Source organism: Cotesia glomerata, linkage group LG10, assembly GCF_020080835.1.
Source record: "Cotesia glomerata isolate CgM1 linkage group LG10, MPM_Cglom_v2.3, whole genome shotgun sequence".
In the NCBI taxonomy this organism is placed as follows: Eukaryota; Metazoa; Arthropoda; class Insecta; order Hymenoptera; family Braconidae; genus Cotesia; species Cotesia glomerata.
The window spans coordinates 2,324,043-2,341,432 of NC_058167.1; the positions used below are offsets into that span (position 1 = coordinate 2,324,043).

At 30.3% G+C, this 17,390-nt stretch overlaps 1 protein-coding gene and 1 long non-coding RNA gene across 2 annotated transcripts in view; one reads left to right on the plus strand and one right to left on the minus strand.

The window, feature by feature from the left end:
* The first annotated feature begins 7,879 nt into the window (after positions 1–7,879).
* LOC123272387 lies at positions 7,880–8,362 on the plus strand. Its single transcript, XM_044739122.1, has 2 exons — positions 7,880–7,957; positions 8,040–8,362. The coding sequence occupies exons 1-2, from the start codon at positions 7,895–7,897 to the stop codon at positions 8,295–8,297; spliced, it is 321 nt and encodes a 106-aa protein (XP_044595057.1). The 5' UTR covers positions 7,880–7,894; the 3' UTR covers positions 8,298–8,362.
* A 1,878-nt stretch (positions 8,363–10,240) lies between these two features.
* The window catches only part of LOC123272388, a 7,379-nt gene continuing 229 nt past the window's right edge, over positions 10,241–17,390 (minus strand). The window contains exons 2-3 of the long non-coding RNA XR_006511070.1: positions 11,389–11,391; positions 10,241–10,453 (exon numbers count right to left, since the gene is read on the minus strand). This is a non-coding gene — a long non-coding RNA (uncharacterized LOC123272388). The remainder of the gene's footprint in view (positions 10,454–11,388; positions 11,392–17,390) is intronic.

Consider the following 17,390-nt stretch of genomic DNA (forward strand, 5'->3'; position numbering starts at 1 on the left):
TGGCCAATTTTTAGAGGGCCACATTTTTTCAATTTTTCCTAAAAAAAAAGTCCCAAAAATAAATTTCCGGACTAATGTGGACAATGTCCTCAAGGCCGGATTCATTCATTTTTTTCCTGCAGACTGCAACCATTGACAATAAAAATTTTTACTTTTATTAACTTTTTAGAACCCTAAATTTTCACCGTAGATGAAAAAAAGGCCCAAAAACGGACGCTTGTAATTTTTAATGTAAATTTTTGAAAGGCTCTGATATTTTTAATTTATTCCTGACGACTGCTAACCTTAACAATTGGCAATTTTTTTTTACTTATTTTGGGGAATTCCTTTGATTTATCCCAGACGGGAATAAGGCCCAGAAACCTACGTTTCGATCTTTCAGTTGCTTTTTTTTTATTTTTTTAAATTAAGGGGTTTTGGTCAACGTCAGACATGTTCTCTATATCCGCTGAAACTGCTGGCGGCCAGTTTCAGTTGTATTTTGGGAAAACTCTGATTCAATTTCTGAATCTGAAGATAACTGTAATATAACATTGTCTAAAAAACGAAGAAATCTTTAAGTAACTTTTTTTATAGTAATCATTTGATTTGATCTAATTCAAGATCTTTATTTTAAAAAATTTTGTAAAATATTACGGCCTGCATATGAAGTCCCTAGTGAAGTTAAGTTATCGACAACTTTACTTGAAAAAGCTCACGATAAATTTACTGATCGTAAACTAAACTTGAAGGAGAAAAAAGGAACATTATTATTTTGTAAAAATGTTGCTCAAACAAGTGGCTTAGAGATTATTGCTATAACAAGAACTGGAAATGATACATTATTTCTAAAGTCTTGGATCTTGGGAGTAGAACGTGATTATATAAGTAATTATTTGCAAATGATCAACGAGTGAAGCTCGATCGCACATAAAAAGTATTATATATCAGTGTATGCTGTGATATCATTTATAAACATACCAAAAAATAATCGTATTCTTGATTCCACATCAGCATCGCAACTTCCATCGGAATCTATATTTATGTGGCCTTTTGATTGTCATTTAGAAATTGTCGATACACTTATGCAGCAATTCACGATGATTCTTTAGAAATCAAAATTAATCGTGTGTGTGTGTGTGTGTGTGTGTGTGTGTGTGTGTGTGTGTGTGTGTGTGTGTGTGTGTGTGTGTGGATGTATTTAAACCTCTCGTAACTTTTGAACAGCTTGACCGATTTTATCGCGGTTGGTGCCATTCGAAAGGGCTTGACCAAACTTAGATTTCCAATACACTTTAGATTGATTCGGACCGGTAGATTTTGAGAAATCGCAAAAAAACTACAAAAAAAAATTTTTTCAAAAGTGGTTTTTTTGGAATAACTTTTAAACGGCTTTACCGATCAATTTCAAAAACTAATCAGCTCTTAACATTAAAAAACCACATCGATCGCCGCTAGTCCGGTCAAAATCGGTTAATTCGTTCGTGAGTTATCTTTGACGAAAGAAAACCGAAAAAAGCGTTTTTTCGGAATTACTCCGAATTTTTCCACTCTGTCAATATAATCTCAAACATTTTTTATAAAGCTTAAAAAACTGCGTCAAATGCCACCAATCGCGTGAAAATCGGTTCATTCATTCAAAAGTCATTGCGATTTGAAAATTAAAAAAATAGTGTTTTATCAAACTTCTATCAAACTTTTGAGCTCGAAGAGCCTGCAAGCATACTATTTTTTTGAGCTCGGAGAGCTCAAAATAATATACAAATTGTATTTATGAGCTTGAAGAGCTCTTAAATGTCATAAGTGCAATTTCAAGCGTTTAGGTATAGAATTGGCGGGAAGTTGCAGGGATGGCCTTCAGGATCAACCGTATTCCTAATTTTTTTTTAATCAATTACACAATTTTTTTAATAAATTAGCGTTATCAGGCGTGCATTTTTGGATTTCTCAAACTTTTGTGTTTTATTTCTCAAATACCGGGTAGTTTTTTTTTTTTTTTTTTTTTTTATTGTTTCCAGATGTACAGTTATTTTAATAACTCTGTTACATTTTTACAATTGTTTATATCTTCAACCTCTATTTCCTGCTTTTTTTTTTTTATTTTTGCGGCTGTGGTCCGACTTGTGCTTTCTGTACCGTATTTACCCTGCACCTTGCCTCTCAGGCTGTTGGAACAGAATCATAGGGAAACCACAGAGAAAACCCATGATAGTACAGTCGGAGCTGGGCTAAGTCTACAGTGATTGATAAGAAACTCTTCTTTATCGACCACTGAAGCATTAGGGCCCTAGTGTACAGAGATCCAGGTGCTAGCTGGTGCTACGACTAGAGCGGTCACTCATTCAAGTTGTTGCTTAAAATGGGTGATCGCTCAAGTCAGACGTGTGTCGCCCGGCTATCTCTGCCACGTTCAGAGGCTGGCAACGTAACGCACATATTTTTATCTATAATCACTGAAAAAATATTGGTGCGTGCCGGGATCGAACCCGGGTCCCACTCTTTCGAAAAGCGGGCACCGAGCCGACTAGGCTATTGCCAACCTCTAAATACCGGGTAGTTGATAAAATTATTTTCTTGTGTTTTTCAAAACATGAGATGCTATATTATAAATATACATATAATATAGACCAACTTAACGATTAAAAAAGTTTCACTTCTATTGTGACCTTATGCCTGTGAGGCTCACTCGTTTTTTTCTGAAATGTAAAGTTTCCAATGGATAATTTTATTACGATTCCTTCACTAATTAATCTAAAGGAACTTCGTTCCATCCGGGTGTCCCTTGATACCTCTCAAGTTCTTTTTTTAAATACACTGTACATAGAATCAAGGGTAGAAGGTTTACTAGATACACAACATAACACCACTCCTATGTCTGTAAGTTACAAGTGTAATGTAGAGGCAAGCAAAAATGACACCTCAACAAAAGATATGAAACTGAAGAAAACAGTTTAACTGTAAAATTGCGCCAAGTCCACGTTCATAGAACTCATCTCGTTGCCCCACCAAAAAATTAGGCTCGTTTCAATAATTTTCATTCTCTACAGGTATGTGAAATACAAAAATACCAAGAGAAACCGTCATAATGTTGAAAATTGAAATAAAATTTGTTAAAAATTAAAAAAAAATTTTTATCGTACTTGGCGCGCGTCATTGAGTACCCCAAATTTTTTCAGGATAAATGAACATCTTTTTCATGTTGAGAAATTTATAAGTAAGTGAACCTTTATTATTTCATAATAAGTTTTACAAAAGTTAGGTAAAATCGACATTCCATACGCAGTTATGCAAACTACATACAAGTCGATACGCATGCACACGTTGGGTCGGTTGCATTGTGAGAATTGTGTTTACTAAAAAATAAAACATATGGCCGACTACATTGGGAAAATGTGTGAGTGCCAATCAAAAATGTGTTAATTACAATTAAACGAATCAATATCAAGCTCTAATATTGCATAAGGTTCTTCATTAAAGATTAATGACGAAGCTGAAAAATGAACTGAAATTTTATATAATTTCAGATTTCTTGAACACACCACCATATTGACAGTTGTTTTCACTAAAGATCTAAAAAAAATTTTAAAACGGGTTTTTCACTAAAACCGATAATTAATACACTAAGCAATGTTTTCAATGAGTTCAGTATCCTTGACTAATGTAATCTATATAAATATATAATATGATTACATATATAAAAGCGAAATCATTTTTCTTGAATTGACATGCTTCCGAAAATTTGCGGTACTCAATGACGCGCGCCAAGTACGATAAAAATTTTTTAATTTTTAATTTTTAACAAATTTTATTTCAATTTTTTCAACATTATGACGGTTTCTTGGTATTTTTTTGTATTTCACATCTTTTTGTAGAGAATGAAAATTATTGAAACGAGCCTAATTTTTTTTGTAAAGTGCAAATGTTATTGAGATGAGTTCTATGAACGTGGACTTGGCGCAATTTTTTACAGTTAAACTGTTTTTGTTCGGATCATAATAACAATAAATAATATTGGTAATCATAATAACGATAACAATAATAGTAATTATAATACTGAAAGTAATAATATCGGTAATAATAAATTGATATTAAAAATAATATCAATAATAATATTTATCATTATCATTATTATTACTAAAATGATTGTTATTTTTATTAAGTTAATGTGTAATGCAGTATTAAATCTAAATTAAACATTTTTTTATTAAAAAATGTTAAAAATTTCTTTGTAAATATACGAAATGTATAATTTCCATCGATAATTTAGTTTATCGATTTAAACTGGAGGCGTTTACGCGGATTAGTAACTTTAAATTTTTTAATTCTACTAGCTATTATGAGAAAACTTTAATTTTTTTATTAGAGTTTGAGCTTTAAAATCAAAGAACGAACGACCTTTCCTATGATCATAGCTTTGCCTGCAAAACTTCATTTATTTATGAATTTTTAATATTGCGCGGGAAGAGTTCAAATTTTAAATTAAAAATGTACAAATATTTTATGAATACAAAAAATTTTGTAGAATAAATTATCATACAACCTTCCATGTGTATGTTTGAAACATATTTTTTTAATTAAATCCACAGATTCGGTAGAATCTGGCACCAAGTTCCGTTCAAATCCGTTGTAAACGGAGCGCCAGATCCACAGATTCGGTAGAATCTGGCACCAAGTTCCGTTCAAATCCGTTGTAAACGGAGCGCCAGACTACCGACTGTGTTTACTGTAAGCAGAACGGTTTTTTTGTGGTTACGAAATTTTATTTAATTCTACGGTACTTTTTTTACCCAATTTGTTTATCATAACAGTAATTCATAATTTATTTCACCGTATTAATTAATTATATTCACTTATAACAATTTATTTACTTGAAATTATTAAATTTTATCATCACATACTATAGCTCGCTCACAAATTTCGATCCTGACCAGCCCCCTGGGGCTAGAACGAGCGATAAAGTAAAAAGAGTAAACTAGTATGTCACAAGATTTTAGTTCTTTTTGAGGGCGCTAGTAGTCTAGTTGCACGACAGCTGATTACAAGCTGCTATTTCATGCGGAGCACACTAAACTTTAAATAAAAATAATAATATTAGAACTGAATAAATGAAATAGCAAACGCGTATGATTTCTATTAATAATTTATCAATAAATAAATAAAAATAATCAAAACTTTGAGCTAAACCTTGTATTGAGTGATTTAAAATGAGAAATATATATTAAGAACATGCCGGGTTGTTTAGTACCAGGATGTACTTCTGGTTACAAATCGAACTTTGAAAAAGTTCATTTTTTTTCTGTGCCCAAAGATGAAAAATTAAAGGAGCAGTGGCAAATTGCAATAAAAAGACCCAACACATTAGTTTCAAAAACACAAGTGGTTTGTGACAAACATTTTTTAGCTGGAGATATAATTCGAAGTCGACAGTTGTTAGGTCCAGAAGGAGAAGTTCTGGGAGTAGTAAGTTAATTTTCTTATCAATAATTATACTGATGATTTTAAAAAAGTTAATGAACATTTTTTAATTGTTTTGTAAATACTTTCAGTCACCATATCGGCGACCGCGACTAGCACCTGAGCTGTACCTAGTTTATTTCCTTTTGGACAGAGAGGTGATATCATCTGATACAATGACATTGATGTGCTAACCCTGAGACTTCAGAAGTAAATCTAGTTCCTTGATCGATAGTAATGCATCAGAAAAGTAAGTTGTTGATACATTTTCTGGCAACATTAATACTGTGTGCAGACTTGAGGGGCTTCAAGTGGGTCAATCTTCTGATGTTTGTTTTATACACTGATTACGCCAGCAAATATTATAAATAATTTGGAAGCTTTGGAAGCAAATAGTTGTTGTAATTCAGTGGAAGTATTTAATTTTGAAGCTTTATTGACTTCAGTAATATGGAATTACCAAGTTCATGGATGCGTAATAATATAAAATATAAAGAAGAGTCTCTGATCAGCTTTTCTTATCTTATATGCGATATGATCGATGGAAAATATTTAAGTTTCAATCTGAAAGAGGTGATAGTCGACTCAAAGTTGGAATTATATACACATATACTAGATAAGCCTTTAAATGTCTCGCCTTACTTTAATGTAAAAAAAAGTATCACAAGTGTCAACGATTTGGAGGAGTATTTACGCCAGGTTAACTCTCTAAAAGTTTGTCGAGGTATTGTAATTCCTGATATCAATGAGTATGAAAATTCTGATGCGTTAGTTATAGATAAAAGGAACATGGTAAGACGTGAGACATGCACTCTCTTATGCCACTCAACGCAATGTAATGCGTGTCATAATGCAAGTAGAGCCTTAGTCAGAAAAAGGAAACGCAACAACAATAAATTTGCAAGATTCTAGATCAATAAATAAAAGTAATGTACTTTCGAGTAAATTCAAGTCACATGCTAAAGTAAATTCTGGCAATGACCACGTGAAAAAATTGAAACAAAAATTAAGTAGATCCATACAGCGGAAAAATCAGTTGCAGTTGGCGAATAGAACATTACGAAAAAATTTGAAAACCTGTCAAAAGACAATGTCTCAAAAATCTGAAGCTAGTGTTCTTAATAAATTACGTTCGAATGATGTTGCTAAAAATCAATGTGATGTAGTTCAAGAAATCTTGAAAGCATCACACTGCAAAAATTCTAGCGGCCGTCGATACTCTGAGAACTGGTTGATGTTATGTATGTTGCTATACATGCGGTCTGTTTCAGGATATAATCTTTATCCGTGATAATAACATTTTGCCATTACCATGCGTCAGTACAATGAGAGAAGGTAAAATCGGATTTTAATTTCTAATAACAAATGAAAAATTCCATAAAATATGTATTTATCTAAGTTTTAGTGATAACTATGTTTCTTATATTTATCTATGTAAAGTGATTTATTAAAATAAAAATAGCTTCATATTTTTGCTTTTTTCAGGAATCTTGCATCGATAAACACACAGTGTGGATTTGACTCAGAATTTTTCGAAGCATTCACTAATTTTTTGAGTAAAAAAGAAGAAATTTGTAGGCATGGTGTCTTGCTATTAGATGAAATAAGCTGTCGCGAAAGTGTTAACGTGCGCTCACAAAATCTTACTTATGTCGGCTTAGAGGACTTTGGCGAAGAAAGTAATAAAGTGATTACAATGAATGATAAGGCTAATCACGGGTTAGTGCTAATGTTTCAACCTTTATACGATACATACACCTTCAGCCTGTAGCTGTATTTGGTTCTCATGGTCCTGTCAGTGGTCAAGTTTTGTCTCAGCTTATTGTAAAAGCAATAATATTACTGGAAAAATCAAATGCAAAGATACATGGTGTAATTACTGATGGTGCGACTACAAACAGAAAGTTTTGGACAATTTTAGGGATGAGTGGCCGAAAAGAAAATTTTAAAAATTATTTTAACCATCCCAGTGAAGCGGATCGGAAAGCTTTTGTGTTTTCAGATACTCCTCATCTCATTAAGACTATTAGAAACCGCTTACATAAAACTGGATATTATCAGGTATGAAACAAAAATGCTATTTCGATGGTAAAAATAATTTGATCAATATTTTTTTTTTTTCTATTAAGATTGATCCTGACAAATCTCCAATTGAATGGCAGCATTTTAAAGATTTATATGATAAGGATAGTCAGTTTCCAGGAAAGTTAAGGATGTGTCCCAAGATAAATAATGAGCATTTAGACTTAAATAACTTGTCAAAATGCGAGTTAGGCTCGCTGTTCAAGTAAATAACGCAATTACTGTACGTACTTTTATTTTTTATCTGTAAATTTATACTTATATTATTTTAGGTAATTAGTCAAACAGTAGCTAATGCACTAAGAAAAATATGCAGCCAACGACCCTGAATTGAACTCTTGGGAAAGTACGGCGGAATTTTTGTTCGTGGATAAATCAGATGTTTGATGCTCTTAATCGGCATGAAAGTAAAGGAGTGCTGCCTAATAATGAAGATTTTAAAGTAATTTTCATTTGTTGATATTTTTAAAATATCCAATAAGAAATTATCGGTTAACATATTACTTATGATTTCATTATTGCAGGTTATTGAGCTATCACTACAAAAATTAAATGACTGGGAAGAAAATTTCATTAAGAAGGAAATACCTGACACAACTTTTTTAACAATTCCAACGGCAGAAGGACTTCGAGTAACGCTACAATCTTCCCTGGATATTGTTCGGCTATTGACCGAAAAATACGGATTTCCAGCAGTTCCAACAGGAAGAATTAATCAGGATTCTTTAGAGGTTCGCTCAATTTTAGAGCAATTAATAGTACATAATAATAATTGGTCATAAAGTAGTGATAGTATCAGAATTATAACGCTTTAATTTAACAATTAACAATAGAGCGCTCTAACAATTTGTGTAAGCTTTTACTCTTCTGCTTACTGATAACTTTTAGACTCGAATTTATTGTCTTAAACAATTCATTGTAAATGTTCAAACAATGATTTATAACTATCACTTGTTTAAGACATTGCTTGCTTATAATGTTACTTTGTTTAAGACAATAAGTTTATACAAACAACAATGGACTTTCACTGCTGCTCAAGTAAGATACTAACAATATTAATTTACAGATTATACATCAAACGTAGTTACAATTAAGTTAGCGAATATATAATTTTTATACTAATGCTTATTTACTTTCTTCCACATTATTTTATATAGAGGTTTTTTGGCACAGTTAGACAGGCAAGTGGATCCAATGACCATCCCAACTTTCCCACTTTTCTACAGATTTATAAAATCCTATCATTATTTAATATTTTAAAACCTCCTAAATCTGTAAACTGTACAGTGACTTCAAAATAACCTCTCGTTACTTTATCAGAACTTCTAAATCTATCTCCTCTCAAAAATCTTCAACTGAATCAATTAAAATTACTGAAGCGCTAAAAAAAAAATTAATCGAGGCTGTTAAAATTGATAATTTAGAAGATAATGATTTCAACATAAATCTTGACCACGACTATAACGAATCTCAAACGTTGGATTGCATATTATATTACGCTACTGAGGTTGTAGTTTCGCGTATTTATAAAAGTACGACTTGCGAACAATGTCAAAAAGGCATTCGTGACTGTTCCGTATATTTGTCCGAAGATGATTATTTAAATTTTAATATCAAGTCTGATCAACCTTTCATGCATCCAAATCAAAATTTTTATTTCTTCATCAAAAAACTCGAAGTAATTTTTCAAAAGAACTGCGAGTCTGTACATATATTTGAAGATGTTATGACTGAGGTGATTTCTTCTAATATTTTAAGATTTCCTTGTCCTATACATGCCGGAGAACTCCTATTATCTGCTATAACTTACTACATTAGATTACGAATGCAACAATATACTTCACAAATGAATAAAAGCAATAAAAAACAAAATCAATTGAAAAAGAAACAAGCTAAATTTTGTTCTAGCTAAAAGCCTTATATAAAAATATGTAATTGACTTTATTTACTCTGATTATTTTTGTAAAATTCTAATTATGAATAAAGATTGTTTGTAATTATTTTTAAAAATGATTTATTTATTAAAACATCTGGTGCATAATTTATATTTTTAATCGAGTTATTTTATTATTATAAACATAATAAAATAATTATTAGTACTTGAAATATTCTAAAAAAAATATATTGATAGAAAATTATATATTTAAAAAAGTGGAAAACTTGATAATTATAAGATTATTAAAGTTAAATTTATTTTTAAATAAAAGTGAATTAAATATCTTAGTGCTCTCGTCAAGGTAATCATGCAACTGTACTACTAGCGCACTCTGCCGAGTGTGACAACATAGACTCGCTTTTTGATACACGGAGTGGCAGGGGGCTGATCCTGACTTTTTTTTGATGGAGAAAGGTCAGCGCCACAGACTAGATAAAATAAAAATGTGTAGTAATCCTCCTATAGATACGCAACTACAGTTAAAAAAAGTAATTCACAGCTTACATTTACGGCCGCCAGGGTGCACTGGAATTATATCTGTTATGTCCTCCTCCTGTGTGGACAACGATAGAAATCTTTATTTAAATTTAAAGTTACCGACGTGGTCTTTGATTCGCCCGGGAATATTGAAATACTCAAATTTATCAACGGGAACTTGTAGGATGAGGAGAATGATATAAAATGATATACAATGAATATAAATTAAATAAATAATTGAACGGAATTAAGTTAACTGAATCGAAGTATGTATTCAAAAGACTTTGCACAAAATTAGAAAGGAGGTGATAAGTCTGAGCTCGAATACTATTCTGATTCTTCACTAGAATTTACTAAGTCCGACTCGCAGCAGTAGAAGTGGCGGGGGCGGCTCTCCCTACCATCCAAGTATTCCGCTGTACTGGCCTTTTGGCAACGTTGATTGGTCCTTCTCCTTCCTTCTGAGTCCTAGCTGTACTCCTACTCAGGTACTCGTCCTTTTCAGCCGTTGTTGAACTACCTGGGCTCGCCAGCAGAGTTTGTCCGAAGTTTCATGTTCAGTCGTATACTTATATTTCTAGTATAACATTTTAAATTAATTTAAACAATTTTATATCTTTTTTATCATAGGCGGAAAAGTTAAGCCACGATGTTTGAAAAATAATATTTTAGTTTTAAATGTAGAACTTTAAACTGTAGTTCTAAATACTTTCTACTTTGTAGTACCCTAGAAAAAGGTTCATTTATTTGTTCGATATTATTTATGACTATAAAATTCCCAGCCTATGTATTGCATTAGCAGTCTAGACAATTTTACTTCTCTTTTATGTTTAAGCTATTTTCTACCCTTAGAATAGTAAATGAATTCGTAATGGTAATTTTGGGATATTTTTTCATAAGTATTTTCCTTTATTTGCTTATGGCCATAAAATTGATAACCCGGGTTATATAATGACGATTTGTCTGCTTTACTTTTGGTAAATTCCGTATTTTAATTTATTTTATTAAGCAAATAAGTTTAGAACATATTTTGTAAATTTATCGCCCATCCAGGTGTAACCTTTTGCACCCGTATTCTCTTTCCTACTTATTTTTCTAAACTGCATAGCTTGGTAATTATCCCTTGGCCTTCAAATTATTTCCTGGTTAACTGCCTTCGTTGCCGGGCCATGTCCTTACTCCTAATTTTTTTTCCTGCTTGTGATTGTAACGCCTTAAGTTCTTACTCTCCTTGTAATAATTTCACTGTATTTTCTCTAAGTCAAGTTATCTTTACATTACCTTTGTAGCGCACATTCGCATTTCTGTAACTTTAAATAAATTAAAGTTTAATTCAACCTCATTGGTTTTACTTGGCTATGCAATCTACTTGTAAGATTGTCCACATACCTTTGTGAATTAATTATTAAATTCAATTGTAAATTGAAATAATTATTTGGTATAAAAATATACTCATTAACCCTCTTTAACGGTCGACCTTGAATCCCTACTCCCAATCTTCAATCGTCCGTCTTCTTCTTTAAGTGAGAGAGCTATAGTCTGTTTTGTAGAGAAGCGGGGTCTTGAAAAATAGTAGAAGGGGGGCAACACGGACATCGTTATACAGTTTAGCTGCCACTCACACAGCCGTGTATAACGCATTATGATTGGTTTTGCCCCTTCTAGGCTCACACCCCAGATTTCTCGAGACTCCAGAACATTAAAGGGTTAATTTTATAACGCAATCAGCAAATACTTGCGGTAAACTAATCGTGAGTCAAATCCTTCATCATCCCTGAGAATTATACCGGACCTGAATGGTTGAACTGGACTCGTCATAAATGAGGTCACTAATCGGCTCAGACTATCTTCTCTTATTTTTTATACAATATTTTATATTCCTTAAGTGGGATGAAAATCTATTTTCTAATATTTTCTATAATTACTTCTATGTCGAGAGCAATTAGGTAGTAAATTTATATATTTATGGCTTAATCTTCTTTTCTATTTTATTATTCCGAAAGTCTATTGTGCTGAATTTTCGGGGAGTAAAATACATTTTAACAATAACCTTTTGATTACTAGTAACTAAAGTTGGTCTAGGACCTAGATTGAGGGGTTTTCCCAAAAGTTTTATTATAATTGTAAAAATAAATTTAATCAAGTTTAGCCTTCGCGCTACTCAAAGTGGAGCAAAACATCGGTGCTCGCGTGGCAGCGCCAGTCGCGACGATTCAACCAAAACCGTGATATGACACCCGCCACATGCATCTACATTAAATTGTAGCTTCAAGAGGTTAGTTTGCAGTAAAAAATGCTGCCAACGCGAGATTTAAGTTGGAAACAATTGGTAAATTTCTCATAATTACAAAAAAATTATTTTAAAACGTTACTTGGTGTGCGATTGTTGTATTTCAATTCTTTAAAAAGTCCTAGTAAATAGATTTTTACGAATTTCATTAAAAGTAAAATATTTTGGCAAACCACGCACACCAAATAACGTTCTAAAAAATTTTCTTAATTTTTAAATTTACAATAAGATTTTTTTTAATTTCCTTGAAAATCATAAACAACTCATATCGGTTACTTGGATTTTTTAATTTTTTTTATGTGATTTTGTATCTTTTGTAAAAGGAAAAAAAATTTTTTCCTAATAGTCTTATGAACGTGGACTATGGCGCGATTTTTTTTTTGACAGTGAAACTGTTTTTGTTCGCGGATTATAAATTAACTAAAGTAAAAGCCCCAATTATTGACAAGGGTCTAAATATTGACAATCCCTAAATTATTATCAAATATATTTAATTATTATTCTGTAATAAGAATAACTATAATATCAATTTTTATTAAATTCTAATTAATTAAAAATTGAAAAAATTACTATCAGTCTCAAAATATTAAATATTAATTATTGAAAAAAAAATAAAGTCAGTACCAGTTTATCTAACATGTTTACGATGACCATCTACACTGGAGAAAAAAATACTTTTAAAATTAAGCAAAATTCTTTCTTTGATACACAAAGAATTTATGTTTTTGAAAATTTTCAAGAATATATATTCTTAGCTCAAGAAATTGTTAAATTGATTGAAATAATTTTTACTTCATTTAAATAAAGCTATTCTTTCGTTTAACTATTATCCGAAGATGAATATTGATGTTCTTCTCTTCAGAAATTAATAATTAATAATAATAGGATATTTGATCGTCAGCGAGTTTCTTGAGCCAAGAAATTGTTAATTAAGCAAAAAGTATTTTTTTTCTTAGTATTTTAACAACTTTGATTAGAAAAGCATTTTTTTTGAATGCCGAGTTTAAATTTATTTCTTAATTATAATGATCTTTATTTTTTAATTAACAATACATAAAAAATTTATAAAATTGAATAATCGAAATTAATGTTTTCAACTGACAAAATTCTATGTTCCATGAAATCGTAAAATTAACCTACTTATGCTCGTAGTAGACTGAAGTTACCGCAAAAAAAAGTGTTCAAAGCGATTCTAGGTTTTGGAGGTTGAAAATATTTTTCTAAAACACTACACTTTTAGCCTCCATACCCCTGGCTTTTGAGTACATTGAGGGTCAAAATAGTATTTCTCACTTCTCAGCGGTAGGCACCAACATCAAAAAGAAAGTAGGCTTTGAGGCCTCGCCTTGGAATTAAGTGTTTTAATTTTGACTCGGGAATTTACGCGTATGGAGAGACTAGTCTCTGTCAGCGCCACTTTTGAAAACCTAATCAATTATTATATTAGCTCTAGTGTCATCAGCGGCTACAATTTACACCTAACATACTATCATAAAAAGTGAATCTGCCCTTCAGTGATTTTGGCTTTTTACTTTTTTAGTGACTTCATGCTGCCGTTTTGTTAAAAAAATGTATGCCCTTTAGAATTTCGTTATGGACTCTAACTTAGATCATAATATCTTTTATTTTATTTTTTTTATCATCTGTGAATGATATGATATACAATTGTGTCCGTCATTTTTCCCTTTGAGTAATTTTTACCATTTTTGGAATAAAAATTCAAAGTAAAACACAGTATAAAAATTTTAAAAGTAATTGCATTACACATGCAATATTGGCTATTTAAAGAAAGTTGATTTTCTTCAAGCTTTTAAACAGTATCACTATGCATCAATATAAAAAAAAGTGAAGACCATAAAGAGCAACAAAAAAAAAAAAATTTGTAGTATAGGGAAATTTTTTTTTTTCAATGTGCAAAAAATGATTGAAAATGATTCATTCTTTTAATAGTTGTTTTCGACTTTTTTATTCCCAGTCCTAAAAATCAGATTTATCACTTGATTTCAATTCCGGAGAAAGTAATAGTGACAAGAAATTTTCTTTTTGAAAATTTTTTTTTTTCATTTAGTACCTCGTACTTTTCTAGATTCATAAAAAAGTACAGGTTTCAAAGCATTGAATTAAGATATTTACATTGCCACATAGCATGAAACTATAATTTACTTCTTAATGATGTATCTTCATTGTTGAATGTATCATCACGATATTTATATAAAAAATATTAGCGAACTAATTTTTTTTTTATGGTACAAATTTTTCTCCTAAATACTAGAATCAATACAATTTTTTTCAAACCTATTAAGATGAAAAGTATTAAATAACCGTTTGCTTGAATTCATCGTGCGAAGAAAGCAGTGTAAGCGAAACGTGAATAGGGGTATACCTGTTGGAAAAATATTTTGCTGATACTACTAAGAAAAGAAAATAGGTAGGCAAAACCACTTCTTTCCCCATAAATTATCTCGGCAATATATACAGTATTAGTCGATTTAATTTCTGAATAGATTAAGACAATTTCTCTCTGAGGAAATATAGTTGATCAAAAAATTAGGTCGTTAATTGCTTTTTTTGCTACATATAGTAATTAGTGCTTACAAAAATTACATTGGGACTCTATACGAGTAAAACTTTATATAATCTCAAAAATTATTCATGTTAAGTTTAAGTGAAAGTTATAGGACGTACAGTCCGTCCACCGAGTTTCATCTCACAATGCATATATATAGCTATACTCATAGTACGTGACTTGGAGAAGGATTAATGTTGTTCGAGACTGTACTTTCAGAAAACTTGTAACAAGTTTTTACTTAGTGATTTAATTTTGAAATTTAGCTTACCGAAATAATTTTTTTATGCATTAAATAACTATATTATTATCAAATAATTGATACAATTTATTTTAAATTTGAATAAAACATAATAAGTTTTTAATTTTAAATATTTTTTTAAAAAGTTTGGCAACGCAATAAATTTTATCGCGGTTGCGCATGCGTTGACTGCTCTATTCGGGGATGGCAAGTCTTTACCCAGATCTGGACAAGCAGATGGCGCTTATTACCCAGATTCGTTTTACCCAGATCCCTTTTACTCAGATCCTGATTACACACATATTCGATGACACAGAATATATATTGCGCAGATCCCCATTACGCAGATCCTTATCACCCAGATCAAAATTTTATAAACGGGTAGTACATTTGATGTTTGTTAAAATTATCGGTTTCAATAAATGAAACAATAAATATAAATATAAAGTAGTATATTTTAAATAAATATTATATAAAAGTAAATAAATAAATAATATATAAATAATAATTATTGTGGTAAATAATGTTGTGTTTCATAAATTATTATCGTGTTTAGTTTGTGGTTAAATTTTCGAAATGTAAATATACATAAGTACTTGTAAACTGATCAGCTGATCAGCTGATTATTTTAGTGTGCGTACAAATTTTGGTAAGTAAAATTTTGAATAGGCTGAATTTTTATGATGTAAAATATACATTAGATAAGGTGAAAACCTAGTTATTTACACTGGCCTTAGTTATTAAGACTTGCAATTTTATTTTCCAAAACAAAAAGCCAACTCCAATAAATAAATAAATACATATAATTTGTGAATTAAAAATTTTAAAATAATTGGTTTTTGAGAACATTTTATTTTCTAATTGCTTCAGGAAACCTCGATGGGATCTCGCGCATCTTGAGCTATTCCAGAAGAATTTTTGCGTTCCCAGTGGCACAGTTTCAAATCGCAACCCACGTGTTATCAAGCAATATAGAAGCGAAAAGGAGATAAATCTTCGTGGAATATTATACCTAATCCATTTTTTTCATTTTTGAAGAGGCCGGATTTCTGAATTACGTTATAAAATAAGTTAAGTATAATAAAAAGTTAAGAAATAATTTACTTAAGTAAATAATAATGATACACGATGATGAATAATTAGTAATAATAATTATAAAATTGGTTGATTAATAAACAGCAATTAAATTTATAATTTGTTCATTTAAATCTTTTAATTTATTTGAATTATTAAATACATATATTAAATATTAATATTTATCTCTAATTTGTTTATTTAAATCCAACAGGTTGCAGATGACGTATAGTCACACATCTTGTATATGGAATACGAAAGTTTGTAATGGCAGAGCAATGAAAAGTTCACAGGTCAGAGATCCTACAGCGGAGTGGAGATTAAACATCGGCTACTCCAGGAAGATTGCTAGATTTTCCTGGAGTTTATTAGATTGTAACAAAACGTAGAGTAGATAAAATAACGAGAAAATGAAAACGTAAGGAATGGTCAACTGTATGCTTTCATGGTTGTTTAAACTCCACAAGAACGTAATTGGGTATTACAAGGTATTATTTAACATTGTTTATTGTCATAATTTTTTTTGTATTTCTTGAAATTAATTTTATATTTCTATCCAATTAGGATATTCGATCTGATAATGTTCCATTTATTGTAGCAATTGACGTAGCAGCTCAGAACTAGGTAAAATGAAAAAATTTTTTTATTATATCATTCATTGAACAATAATATATTGATTTAATTTTGTAGTCAAAATTAAAATTAAAATATAATATCAATATTGATAAAATTTTATTTATAATCTTAAATATTTAATCATTTTTAAATCTATTTTTTATTAACTTAAAGTAATTGAAAGAAAAGAAAATAAAATCCAATTTTTTTAATAAATAGCGGCTTACAAAACCGTAACAGTTTTATGTTTTAAATTAATTATTACTTAATAATCAATAATGTTTGTGCTACACTTTTTTATAATTTTTTCTCGAAGAAAGAAGATATTTTATTTTCTTCATTAAACGCTTTGACAAATTTGAAAGACATCAAAATTAATATTTTTATTTTCTAAATTTTCAAATTTTTTTTTTTCATCTATTGTTTTTTTTAAATCGTTATGCTGCTCTTTAGATAATACATTTATTGGTATTAAAATGCATTCATTGTTGCTTATTTTTTTGCAATTAAAAAATTCTGTGGTTTTCCTTCCTGAATTTTTGTTTTTTCGAAATGAATGCAAGCTATAATGGTCTTGTGAATTTCTTTTTAAATTTATTGATTTATTTGTCGATGTTAAGGTTGTAGTGGTCAAAGTTGTTGAAGACACAGTCGTGATTTCTATTGGAGAATTTGT

Excerpts from the sequence above, each read along its gene's own strand:
- LOC123272387 (XM_044739122.1), top strand. The coding sequence starts at position 7,895 with ATGTTTGATGCTCTTAATCGGCATGAAAGTAAAGGAGTGCTGCCTAAT. Across the intron at positions 7,958-8,039 it reads CTAATAATGAAGATTTTAAA|GTTATTGAGCTATCACTACA; the intron begins GTAATTTTCATT and ends TCATTATTGCAG.